Genomic DNA, 13,871 nt, shown 5'->3' on the forward strand with positions numbered 1-13,871 from the left:
GTTCTGGCGCAGGAGACATGTACAAGTGAGTGGGCATGGTCCTGGAGTCTGTGTAATTAATGCTGCCTGGGGAGGAGCGTGTGTGCTCAAGACACCGTCTGGGACGCCTTACATAATGTTAGCTTTAGGCAGAGTGCCTGTCATTGGCGCAGCTCCGAAAATACACATACACACGAGCATGCCCGCGAGGCGGGGCCGCAGGGGGTGCGGGCTGCGTGGCCCACGCCGCCTGTCCGCTCGGGCCCCCGGGCGCGAGACCGGGTCCCTGCGTGTCGCCGACACACGCGCACACACCGACACCAGCCCCGCTTCGACGTGCGTGTCATGGCTTAAAAATAGATGCTAATCCGTCAACCGGTCTGCCAAGCCAGACCGAGGCGGCGGCGGAGTCATGGCCGTGGGGCTGCCTGCGCCTGCGATCCGCCTCCGGGACTGAGACCCGCGCCGCCTCCCGAGGTAGCGGGGCCGCGGCGGGTGGGCGAGGCGCCGGGGATCGGGGCTGGGGGGCGCCGGGCAGGGGACGGGGGGCGCTTAAAAGGGGCCTGGGAGCCCGCCGGTGGGGCCCTGCCGGGGCTCCCTCCCTCCGCGCCTGGCTGTCTGGGTTGGCGAGGGCTGGGCGACAGCCATGAACCTGTTACAACCGCAGCAGAGGGAAGGGGGCAGGGCCGCGGACCGGGGCCCCCAAAAGCTGGCGGATGGGGTTGGAGCGTGTCCAGGGACGGAATGGGGAGAAAGCGAGTGCCACGGAGCTCCCGCTACACCTGGGCTGCTTCCCGCTTTCTTTCCACCATTCAGCATCACACAGGCAGCAGCATTCTGTTCCCAGAAAAGGTTGTTTGGGAGCCAAGTGGTGAGGTCTTTAGGCCTGCGGAGCGAAAGTAGATGATGATAATGGTGATGCTGATGATGAAGATGTCGATCCTGATGGTAATGACAGTAATGGTGGTGGCGATGGTCGTGATGGTGATCGTGCTGATGGAGGTGGCCGTGATTGCTGTAGTGTTCTCTTTCTACACTCCTTCTGATCAGCCATTGGGGAAAAAACTCTCTTCCTAAACAACCCCTCAACACCCTAAGATCCAGCCTCCCCTCGCCAGTCCTCATCCTAAGACCCCTGGTTCTTATGGTTTGTGAGTGTGGAGCTCTCCTGGCCCTGGGGGGACAGGGGGATTGGGGAAAACAGGGCCCCTGTTGAGACTGTGGGGGAGGGGTTGGGGGGGGATGGGGAGGCAAGGCGAAGATGGCCTCTCACTAGGGACCTTGCCTTGAGTCCTTGGGGCAGAAGACAGGAAAAGGAGTGGGAGGGGAATTCTTCAGAGCGGCCCACCTTTGCTCAGGGCCAGGATCACCATGCAGAGGAGGAGGAGGAGGAGGAGGAGGGGTAGAAGAGGAGATAAGAGGCGCTGAAGTAGGGGGACTGTTGCTACAATCCCCCCTGCCTGCAGCTCCCAGGGCAAGTCTCAAAGCATGGCCCTTCCCAGCTCCACAGCTCAATGCGTGGTCCCCACTGTTCACAGAAAGTCAGGCACGTCTTCTCAGGCCCCTCATTGAGGACCCCCTTGTGCTAAATAGGGTCACTTGATTTCACCAGCAACACGGGCGCTAATCCACACTCTGAGCTCCTGGGCCAGGCAGGAGCTCCCATTTCTTCCCTTTCCTCCCTCCTCCAGCCCTTCACCCTCTGCCTCTCCCCATCCACACACCCACACCCACACACGCACACACACACAAACACACACACAGTACTCCAGCCCTGCCTGGACCCAGAGAGATGAGGTTTAATCAGTGATACCTGTCATGCTATCCAAGGGAGGCTGCTTTGCCTGTGGCGCACAGATAACTGGCGCTTCCATCCATGAACCTGGGTCTTCAGCGAGTGTTTTTCAAAAACTTCAGCTTCCTCTTTACCACTCTTCCCCACGCGCCCCATCCCCCCAGCTGGACTTCCCAGAGCCGCTGAGGGCTGAGGCGGCGGGAGGGCAGGAAGGGGTTAAAGCAGCCCATCTCCACCCCGCCCCCACCCTACCCCTGAGGCCGGAGGGGCTGTGTCACGGCCCCAGCTGCTGCTGCCTTCAGGCCAACTCCTTCTGGATGGATCCAGAATCTCCCCCCAAACTCCCCTCCCAGCTCCCCAGCCTGTCTGCCTGCAGCCCCAGACAGATGAGACCCAGACGCGGGCTGGCAAGGCTACCAGCACTGGGCCCTGCCACCCAGATGCCGTGTGTGTGTGTGTGTGTGTGTGTGTGTGTGTGTGTGTGTGTGTTGACTGTGTCTGCGGAGTGGGGGCGGGGTGGTGGAGCAGACGCCCAGCTGCTGGGCCGCTGCCTCGGCCCGTAAACAAGAACATGTGACGCTCCCACCTCCTTGCCTGGAGCCAAAGAGCAGGGCGACAGGAGCTGCTGCCGCTCAAAGGAGACCACCGTCCAGAGCGCCCGCCCCGCCCAGGGCCAGACTTCACCGTCCTCCTCCAGAACCTTCTCCCCGGGGGCGGGAAGGGACCCCGCCGCTACGAACGCGCTCAGGCGTCATTCACACCCCCGCCTCTGCCGGCAGCTGCCACCTGGACACCCGCCCCGCCTCACCTCGCGCACCTCGGGGGCTGCCAGGCCTCCTGCCGCCTCTAAGATGTGTCCCGGCAACTGGCTCTGGGCTTCGGTGACATTCATGGCCCGCTTCTCCCGGAGCGGCTCGAGGTCTCCAGTCCGCCTGAGAGGCGCCCTGGAGGAGCCGCCCGCCGTCCAGCACCCCTTCCTCAACGTCTTCGAGTTGGAGAGGCTGCTGTACACCGGCAAGACCGCCTGTAACCACGCCGACGAGGTCTGGCCAGGCCTCTACCTCGGAGACCAGTAGGTACCGGGCAGACTGGGGCCACGGCTGTGTGTGCGCGCGTGTGAGCGTGTGTGCAAGAAGAAAGGAGAAGGGTGGCAGAGAGGCGTGGAGTTGTGCTGTTGGTTCCATGTTGAGGATGGAAGGGAGGGGGTACATGGGTAGAGTGGAGGCTGGAGGGTTAGGGAGAGTGAACAGGATTACGTACATGCTAAGTCACCTCAGTCGAGTTGGACTTTTTGCGACCCCGTGGACTGTAGATCTCCAGGCTCCTCTGTCCATGGGATTCTCCAGGCAAGAATGCTGGAGTGGGTTGCCATGCCCTCCTCCAGGGGATCTTCCCAGCCCAAGAATCGAACCCATGTCTCTTAGGTAGGACGGGATTACTGATAGACCCAATTCTGGACAGACAGGCTCTGTTCAAGTAATCATGTCATTCATTTAACACAATGCATGAGCATTTTCATATGCCAGTGCTGTGGGCTGGACATCATAGATGACTTATCTGACCTTCCATCTTTGTGCCCTGAGAAAAAGCTATCACTGGGGCCAGGAACAGTGGGTGGTAAGACGAGGGGTGCCGCAGGTGACATTAATGGTAAAGAACCTGCCTGGCAATGCAAAAGATGTAAGAGACATGGGTTCGATCCCTGGGTCGGGAAGATCCCCTGGAGGAGGGCATGGCAGCCCACTTCAGTATTCTTTCCTGGAGAAGCCCATGGACAGAGAAGCCCGGTGGGTTACAGTCCACAGGGTCACAAAGAGTTGGACTGAAGCGACTGCCTTAGCACATATAACAAAAAGGTGGACCAAGCCAAGCCATAGAGTATGCAGAGGCTCTGCCAGATGGGGGCGACAGAGAGACAGGAGTCAAAGAGAAAGGAGGCCCTACGGGTCTTTTCAGACACCTTTAGAGCCTACAAGGAGTTTTTCACAGGCTTTTTCTCTGTTAATCTTCACGATAGCCTGGTGAGATAGGTACCACTATCCCCAGGTTACACAGGAGGAATTGGAAGCTCAGAGAAGCTGGGACTGGCCCAAGGTCCCACGGGGCGTAAGTAGCAGAGCCCAGGACTTAGAGGTTCAAGTTCAGGGTGCTTTCTGCCCTAGGAGTTGGCACTAGACAGGGCATTCGATATGACCCTGTTGGCATGAGCTGAGGGCTGTGAACCACGGAAACCCCTGCAGGTGACACCCACAGGGTAACCATGGGCTTGGAGTAACTGGCAAAACACAAGAAGATTCTGGGCATCAGAGAGAGTCTAAATGGGAAAGGGACTTCCCTGGCTGTGCAGTGTTGAGGACTCCCTGCTTCCACTTTAGTGTGCACAGGTTTGATCCCTGGTCGAGGAACTAAGATCCTGCAGGCCGCATGGGACAGCCAGAAAAAAAAAAGTTTTACAAAAATAAAGTAATGGGGGAGTGGTGAGAACCATAGCAATTCAAGGTTACCAGGTTAAACGTGAGCTGCTCCAACAAGCCGTCCAGTGTCCAGATCCTCCCTGCCACGTCCAGACCCATCCACTGACCTCCTCTCTCTACCTGAATGCCCTGGTGTGAAGAAAACCCCTCTCTCCCAAGATGCCCCAATCTTTCTCCAGCTAGATTCCACCGTTGGCAGGTACTTCCTTCCACGAAATACAAACCCTGTTGATCTTTCTCACGGATCAAGTATTAATAAAATCCTGTGGCCTCCGAGCATCTTTCAATATGTTATCAGGGCTGCAGTTTGCTCTTCTCTTGCCGAGGCCAAAAATCTCTCCAGGACTCCCCAGCTTTGCTCCAGGACAAGACTCAGAGTCATTGCGCATCTCGGGTCCTCAGGAAGTGAAGGGAAGGCCTGGAGTGATGTTGGCCGGGTGGTGATCAGAGTACCGACCAGGGTGTCTGGTCCCACTGCCCAGCCTCACTCCCTCTAACCTCCGCTCCTCAATGCAGGGAAATAGCCAACAACCACCGGGAGCTGCGTCGCCTGGGCATCACGCACGTCCTCAACGCCTCTCACAGCCGGTGGCGAGGGACGCCCGAAGCCTACGAGGGGCTGGGCATCCGCTACCTGGGTGTCGAGGCCCATGACTCGCCGGCCTTCGACATGAGTGTCCACTTCCAGGCGGCCGCTGACTTCATCCACCGGGCGCTGAGCCAGCCAGGAGGTAGGAAGGGAGGGGAGCGAGGCAGAGGGGTGGACCCACGGACGCTGATTTAGAGCAAAGCCCAGGACTCTGGGTGTGGAGAGAGAAAGAGACTTGAATGGTGTGATGAGATGCTCAGAAAAGAAAACTCTTCTCTCAACCATCTTTTCAACGCAGTCCGTAAAAAGAAGGAAATAATCCCAAATGTCGGGAGAGTGGCAAATTGCCCCTGGGCGGGAAGATTATGGGAGATATATGTTTTAATTGTTGCCTTCTTTATACATTTCTAGACTTTCTAACGATTCTTGCTTTGCCTGTCTTGCTTTAGTGATCAGAAAAAATATATATATATATATATTTAAGATACAAAAATATTTTGTTTTTAAAGTAAAAAGTATTTTGTTTAAAAATATAAGATGTATTGGGACTTCCCCAGTGGCTAAGACTGCTGTTCATTGCAGCGAAAAAATAAGAAAATATTTTTTAAAATAGGAAAAAATATATACTGATCACCCACACCCGCCCTCCCCCCAGAATGGATGGGAGCCTGAGGAAGGGCCAGGTTAGACACAAAGGATTTTCCATGGATGCACTCAGCAAGTATCAAGTGGAAACTCTACTTGGTACAAAGCTCAGTTTTGCATTAATCTTGAGTCTCTCCCTTCAAGCTCTTTTTTTTTTAAGCTCTATGTTATCTTTTAAATATTTATTTGTTTATTTATTTGGCTGTTCTGGGTCTTAACTGTGGCATGCGGGATCTAGTTCCCTGAGCAGGTCTTGAACCGGGGCCCCCTGCATTGGGAGCTTGGAGTCTTAGCCACTGGACCACCAGGCAAGTCCCTCTTCGAGCCCATTTTGGGTATATGGATGCTGAACTGCTACAGGTTTTCCATGTCTTCCCGTCTGTGTGCCCCCGTTTGCTGGGATTCAGATTCTTACCATCTCCCCATCTGTGCCTCCGAGCATCTCTGCTTACCTGTCTTCCTCCTCACCTGCCCCCAGCCTCCTCCAGCCCAGCGCACAGTCCCCTAGCTGCCTCTCTCCGTCTGTCTGTGTTCACAGGGAGGATCCTGGTGCACTGCGCCGTGGGAGTAAGCCGCTCGGCCACCCTGGTGCTGGCCTACCTCATGCTGTACCACCGCCTCACCCTTGTGGAGGCCATCAAGAAAGTCAAGGACCACCGAGGCATCATCCCCAACCGGGGCTTCCTGAGGCAGCTCCTGGCCTTGGACCGCAGGCTGCGGCAGGGGCTGGAGGCGTGAGGGGTGGGGGAGGGCGGTCAGGCCGGGCCTGTGGGTCCCTGGATCCCAGCTGGACAGCAGAGGCCCAGGGGGCAGGGGGGGGAACTGAGTGAACCCATTCTCTCCTTAGAGGGCTGGGACGTGACCCCAGACCACAGCTGCTATCTGTTGCAAGGGGATGGGGAGGGGTGAGCTGGGCAGGATGACAGCCACCTAGCAGGGAGCAGACCAGGGAGGGAGGCAGCTAGGGTCCTGGATTCCAGGCAGGGTGGTCCCAGAGATTCAAGGCCCCTTCCCCTCTTTGTGCTCAAGTGTTCCCCTCCCTCTATGATATGGACCCGCTCTGCCCTGTGCCCCTGCGGGGACAGCAGGGAGGCGGCAGGCACGGCTGTGACGATGTCGAGTTGTGTAGGGCCAGGAGCAGAGAGACAGACGGTGATGAGATGGTGAGAAAAGCTGAGAGAAGCCTACAGACTTGTTACTCCAAACACGGCAGGAAGAGGTGTGGGAGGCTTAGCGCCATGCCAGTGGGTGCTGGTCGTGGCCCAAAAACAGCAGAGGTGCATGACTGCGAGTCTATCACTGATCACTCGCTTACTGGATCCAAGTGTCTCCAGGAAAAATAAAAACGGTGAAAACGACGTGAGCCTCTTGAATCACTGACGGCTTGTCTGAGTCTGCAGCTGTCTTCCTGAGGGCAGTCCCTGGCTCCCTCCTAAGGGTCATGGGCCCCCACCAGCCCTAGTGCCTCCAGCGGTTCTTAAGGGGGATCATCCCTGGTGGCTCGGACAGTAAAAAAAATCCTCCTGCAATGCAGGAGACCAGGGTTCGATCCCTGGGTCTGGAAGATCCCCTGGAGAAGGACATGGCAACCCACTCCAGTCTTCTTGCCTGGAGGATTCTATGGACAGAGGAGCCTGACGGGCTACCGTCCATGGGATCGCAAAGACTCGGACACAACTGAGCAACTAACGTTTCCAGTTTTTAAGGGAGTTTGCTCCCAAGTCTGATTCCACGTGCCAGCTGTAAGGGATATCTTGTTATTTCCATTTATGTCCACACGGGGACAGCAGAGGACCAAAAAGTCAGAGTTGCAACCTGGATTAGGACTCGGCACACTGGTAACTTCAAAGCTTAAAATATGTCTCTGTTCACAAACTCCAGTGTGTAAGAAATACTGGGGTGGTCCAAAAATCCCGAATGAGCTTTTTGGCAAACGCAATATAGCTTATTTTCAAAAAGGCAGCTTGCTTTCTATATCAAGTCCCCCATTCTCGTGGAAGAGCAGAATATTAATCTTAAATCAATCCCAGCCCTAAATCATGGGTTGGGTTTTTGTGTCTTGCCAAGAAATTGGAGACCAGGGGAGGGGAGGTGATGTGATTGCTTCCTCTTCTAATCTTTCCAGGTTTTCCTCCCAAGAGGGTAACATAATCCCCCTAGTAAATCTAGGCCAAAAATAGAGTCAACCACCAGAGCGAATAGTATGGTCTTTTTAATATTCCAACTGCCAAACTGCCAGCCACCACAGCCTTCTCTTTTTTTTTTTTTTTCCACCACATCCTTCTTTTTAAAAGGGTGTGTTTCCCAGAAATTCCCTGGCAATCCAGTGCTTAGGACTCTGCGCTTTCACTGACAGAAGGCACAGGTTCAATCCCTGGTCAGAAAACTAAGATTCCCGTGGCCAAAACAAACAAACAAAAACGGGCGGTATGTTCCCAGAACATCTGCATGAGTGGAAGAAGAGGATGGGATGTAAAAGGAAGTGAAAAATACAGGAGAAAAATCATTTAATATGACTAAAGCATAGACTCTACCCCAAAGTACAGAAACTCAGAATCTCAAAGCTCAAAGACGCCTTCACAGATGAATGATTTCCACTCTCCACAGGCATAAATAAATTGCCTTTTCAATAAGTCACTTGATGATAGTTATCAAGCATTTATTTGCTTGGCCATTTTTTGTCTTTTTAACTGAAGCAAAAAGAGATTATTTTGATTTGTTTATTGACCACATTGCAAGGCAGATGGGATTTTAGTTCCCTGACCAGGGGTTGAACCCATGCCCCCTGCATGGAATCTTAACCACTGGCCCACCCAGGAAGTCCCTTGCTTGGCCATTTTTGATGGTCGGGAATCATTACATGTTACTAGCTCTTAGTGTTAGAAAGCTCTCATTTGACACTTGCATCCCATAATCACATTACAATAGTGGGAAGTGGGAAGATCTGACAGCTAGGACCTTTGGCCCCAGCACACAGCCATGAGGGTGTTGGTGACCCCAGCTCCTCTGCCCATGGGATTTCCCAGGTGAAAATAATGGAGTGGGTTGCCATTTCCAGGGGATCTTCCTGACAGATGGATCCAACCCAGGTTTCTTATGCCTCCTGAATTGGCAGGCAGATTCTTTACTACTAACACCACCTAGGAAGCCATATGTATATATACATATCTCCCATATATATGTATATATGTATGTATATGTATATATATCTCCCATATATATATATGTAAATATTATTATTATTATTTAATAACAAAAGCCATATTGTGGCTCTGGCCCAGGCACTCTTCTGTCTTTGCAGATATTAGGTCATTTAATCCTCATTAAAACTCATGTGAAGTGATTTCCTTGTCAATGTGTAGAAACAAGGAAATTGAGGTTAAGTAATTTTCCTAAGGATAAAGAATTTGCCTGCCAGTGCAGGAGATGCGAGAGACATGGGTTTGATCTCTGGGCCGGGAAAATCCCCTGGAGTAGGAAGTGGCAACCCACTCCAGAATTCTTGCCTAGAAAATCCCGTGGACAGTGGAGCCCAAGGGCTCCAGGCCATGGAGGCCACGGAGATTCAGAGAGGACTGAGCACACGATACACACAGAGAGTAAGCAGAAGAGCTCAGACTCCAGCCCGGGAGCTCTGGCCATCACCCTGGTGTACGGCCCTTCACCTCCACCATTTAAGGGTACGTGTGTGTTTTGGGGACCTACAGGGGTCAAGAGACAGAAGGGAAGGGCATAGTCCGGTGACCACACAGAATCCTTTCTCCCCTCCAGGGGGGCTGAGGGGGACACCTGTCACAGATGGGTCTCACTCAAACCTGCCCTAAGTGAAGTCGATCAGTCGTGTCCGACTCTGTGACTGCATGGACTGTGTAGCCTACCAGGCTTCTCCATAAATGGGATTTTCCAGGCAAGAGTACTGGAGTGGGTTGCCATGTCCTTCTCCAGGGGATCTTCCCGACCCAGGGATCGAACCCGGGTCTCCCACATTGCAGGCAGACGCTTTACCCTCTGAGCCCCCAGGGAAGCCACCACCTGCCCAAACCGGCATTAAAAGTCCATGCTCCTGGGACTTCCCTGGTGGTCCAGTGGCTAAGACTCCACTGTCCCCATGCAGGGGGCATGGGTTCAATCACTGGTCAGGGAACCAGATCCCACGTGCTGCAGCTGAGGTTGCCACATGCCGAAACTTAGACCCAGCACAAAGAAAAAAATACAAAAAAAAAATCCAGCCTCCTGCATCCAGTTCTCGCACAATGGACCCGTTGGACCCAAGCATAGAACTTGAAAATGAACAGGAATAAACGCGCTCTTGTTAGACGCAGCCTGTTCCTCTAACCAGCAGAGCCTCCTGCCCCCGGGGAACGGTGACTCAAGCCTAAGTCATCGCCCTCCCAGCCGGCCCCGTCCAGTGTCGACTAAAACCCTTGGGGCTGGCCCTAGGGCCCTTGGCGACTCTCGGGAGAAGGAGGAATGTTTGCCTGGTTCTTCACCCTGTGACTAATCCCAGCTGAGAAGCTGCTCAGGGAGCGGCAGTGAAGAGAGAGCTTCTGTTTCTGCGCGTCACGGCAGCAGATGGAGCCAGAAAGCAGACTGGCAGCTGAAAATATCACTGCTGGAGAGAATGCAGCCACACCTCACTGAAAGGCCCCCTACAAACATCCCTTGGAAAAAGGAAGCTTCGTGCGCTGTTGGTGGGAATGTAAATTGGTGCTGCATTGGAAACCAGTATGGGAGATTTCTTCAAAAAAAATTGAACTACTGTATCATCCAGCAATCCTACTCCTCAGTATTTACTGAGGGGAAAAAAATGAAAGCATTAATTCAAAAAGACACCTGCACCCCAATGTTCATAGCAGCATTGTTTACAGTAGCCAAAATATGGAGACAAACTAAATGCCCGTCAACAGATAAATAGATAAAGAAGATGTGGTGTATATACCCAATAGAATGTTGTTGTTGTTTAGTCGCTAAGTCATGTTGGACTCTTTTGTGAACCCATGGACTGTAGCTTGCCAGGCTCCTCTATCCATGGCGTTTCCCAAGCAAGACTACCGGAGTGGCTTGCCATCTCCTTCTCTAGAGGATTTTCCTGGCCCAGGGACCCAACCCAAGTCTCCTGCATTGCAGGCAGATTCTTTACTGCTGAGCCACCAGGGAAGCCCAGTTAAAAACTCAGCCATTAAAAACTAATAAAATTTTTCCATTCACAACAACGTGTATGGACTTGCAAGGTATTCTGGTGAGTGAAATAAGTCGGACAGAGACAGACACTGTATGATATCACTTACATGTGAAGTCTAAAAAATAAAGCAAAATAGGGAATATAACAAAGCAGAAACAGACTCACAGATCTAGAGAGCAAATTAGTGATTACCAGTGGGGAGAGGAAAGTGGGAAGGAACACAGTAGGGCAGGGGCTAAGAGGCACAAACTACTATATATAAAATAATTAAGTTACAAGGATATATTGTATAGCACAGGGAATATAGCCAATATTTTATTATAACTATAAATGGAATATAACCTTTAGAAATCGTGAACCCCTATGTTGTACACCTGAAACTTATGTGATATTGTAAATCAACTATACCTCAACTAGAAAGAAAATAGAAAAAAAAAAAGAAACATATTTTAAGGAAAAGGAAGCCTGAACAGAAAAAGAGTGGGCTAGATTATGCAGAAAGATAAACCCTATTTATCATAAGTTTCTGTCCTCAGAACTTTTTTTTTTTTTTTTTGCAGAAGAAGAAATGAGCAAACAATGGAAAAGTTTAGGGAAAAGCCCTGTTGATTCTCTGAACCCCAGAATCTCTGAATATATTACCTCTGTGGCAAAGGGTATTTTGCACGTGAAATTAAAACCAAAACCTTGGGATCCCCCTGGTGGTCCAGGGCTTAAGAACCTGCCTGCCAATGCAGCGGATATGGGTTCGACCCCGGGTCTGGGAAGATCTGACCTGCCATGAAGCAACTAAGCTTTTGTGCCACAACTACTGAGCCTGAGCTCTAGAAGCCTCCGACTGCAACAAGAGAAGTCAGAGCAACGAGAAGCCCGTGCACGAAAACTAGAGAGTAGCTTTGCTCTCCCTGCTCACCGCAACTAGAGAAAGCCTGTGTGCACCAATGAAGACCCAGCACAGTCTTTAATTACTTTTAAAAACCACGCAGACTCATGGTGGGAAGATTCCACTGAAGTATCCAGTGAGGCCTGATCACATGAGTCCTTAAAAAGCACAGAACCTTTTCAAACTGAGCTGGGAGATTTGTTCTGAGGACCCATTGCTGTCTTTGAAGACAAGGATGGGAGCTGTGGTGTAAGGAATGTGGGCACTTCCAGAAGCTGGAATAGGCAAGAAAATGGATTCTCTCCTAGATCCTCCAGAACAGAAGGTAGCCAGCTGACAGAGCTTGATTTTAGCCCGGTGAGTCTCATGCCAGTTTTCTGACCCACCACACTGTAAGATAATAAATATGCATTGTTCAAGCCATGAAGTTAGCGGCGATTGGTTACAACAGCAATGGGAAACTGATCAGAGCCCCTTGACATGCCGTGAACTCCACTTGGAAATGCCAGCACTCATCTCTGACTTGGCTTAAAAATTGAGAACTAGCAGGATTTCCCTGGTGGTCCAGTCGTTGGGACTTTGCCTTCCAGTGCAGGGCGGGTGCAGGTTTGATCCTTGGTCACGGAGCTAAGACCTCTCATGCCTGGGGGCCAAAAAACCAAAACATAAAACAGAAGCAGTGTTGTAACATTCAATAAAGGGTTCACATTCAAAAAAAAAAAAAATCTGTAAGAGAAAAACTAAGAATTGGTGACACACAGAGGGAGAAAGATGTGTTGGGCAAGGGCACTGCATCACTGAGCAAAACCCACCAGCAGAGGGTATTTTGTTTTCCATGCAACTTCTCGATAACCAGGAAATGTTGCACAACATTCGGATTTCCAGTCTCTTAAAATGTGGAACGGCACCGTGGGCCCACGTCTGCACGTGGCGAGTCTGAGCAGGGGCAGTCCCAGTGGGACAAGGACAAGCCTGCCCTCCAGTCATCGCTGCCCATAGCCTTTTTCTCACACTGGATCTGCCTCCCCCCGGAGATTGTTTGCCTCCAACCCTGGGGGTAAATCGACCTTCCATCACTATGTCGTAAAGTCTTACCCAGAAATGTAAGAAGCCTGGGAAAGTGCACTGGCCCTCATCTTCTCCCAATCTCCACCCCGCCCCGGCCATTCCTTTGGGTTTATTTCTTAAGTAGATGTCTATTTTTTAAATTTTAATTTTATTGGAGCGTAGTTGATATACAGTGTCGTATTACCTTCAGGTGTACAGCAAAGTGAGTCAGGTATACTTATACATGTATTCATTCTTTTTTAGCTTCTTTCCTCACGTAGAGTATGAGTGTACTCTTTGCAGAGTGCTGAGTCGAGTTCCCTGTGCCGTCCAATAGGTCCTTATTGGGTATCTATTTCCTATCTGGTGGTATGTGTGTGTTTATGCCGAGCTCCTGATTTATTCTTCCCTGCCACACCTTTGGTAACCATACATTTGTTTTTGATATCTGGAAGTCTGTTTCTGCTTTGTAAGTAACTTCATTTGTATATATCTTTTAGGTTTCACATATATGCGATATCATATATTATTTTTCTTTGTCTGACTCATTTCACTCCATATGATAGTCTCAAGGTCCATCCACGCTGCAAATGGAATGGTTACACTCTTATTTATTTATTTGGCTGTGCTGGGGCTTAGTTGCATGGCAAGAAGGATCTTTAATTGTGGCGTGAGAACTCTTAATTATGGTACGTGGGATCTAGTTGCCTCATCAGGGATCACACCCGGGCCCCCTGCACTGGGAGTGTGTAGTCTTGGGAGCCACTGGGCCACCAGGGAAGTCCCTCATTCTTTTTTATGACTGAGTAACATTCCAGAGGTCTGTCTAGTCAAGACTATGGTTTTTTCAGTAGGCATGTATGGATTTGAGAGTTGGACTATAAAGAAAGCTGAGCACTGAAGAATTGATGCTTTTGAACTGTGGTGTTGGAGAAGATTCTTAAGAGTCCCTTGGACAGCAAGGAGATCCAACCAGTCCATCCTAAAGGAAATCAGTCCAGAACATTCATTGGAAGGACTGATGCTGAAGCTGAAACTCCAATACTTTGGTCACCTGATTCAAAGAACTGACTCACTGGGAAAGACCTTGATGCAGGAGGAAAAAGGGACAACAGAGGATGAGATGATTGGATAGCATCACCAACTCGATGGACATGAGTTTGAGTAAACTCTGGGAGATGGTGATGGACAGGGAGGCCTGGTGTGCTGCAGTCCATGGAGTCGTAAAGAGCTGGACACTACTGACCGACTGAACTGAACTGAACATTCCATTGTCT

General features: G+C 51.3%; 1 protein-coding gene across 2 annotated transcripts; it reads left to right on the forward strand.

Annotated features, from left to right (window-relative positions):
* Positions 1-200: 200 nt before the first annotated feature.
* On the forward strand, positions 201-6,840 carry DUSP26 (dual specificity phosphatase 26). Of its 2 annotated transcripts, XM_070364147.1 has the most exons (5): positions 310-456; positions 796-927; positions 2,554-2,846; positions 4,765-4,979; positions 6,021-6,840. In XM_070364147.1, exons 2-5 carry the CDS (start codon positions 883-885, stop codon positions 6,218-6,220), a joined length of 753 nt encoding a protein of 250 aa, XP_070220248.1. In that variant the 5' UTR covers positions 310-456; positions 796-882; the 3' UTR covers positions 6,221-6,840. The 2 variants fall into 2 exon arrangements, with proteins under 2 accessions (XP_005893790.2, XP_070220248.1); XM_005893728.3 differs by lacking the exon at positions 796-927 and having other exon boundaries at positions 201-456.
* Positions 6,841-13,871: the final 7,031 nt, after the last annotated feature.

The sequence above is a fragment of the Bos mutus genome, chromosome 27, assembly GCF_027580195.1.
Source record: "Bos mutus isolate GX-2022 chromosome 27, NWIPB_WYAK_1.1, whole genome shotgun sequence".
Taxonomy (NCBI): domain Eukaryota; kingdom Metazoa; phylum Chordata; class Mammalia; order Artiodactyla; family Bovidae; genus Bos; species Bos mutus.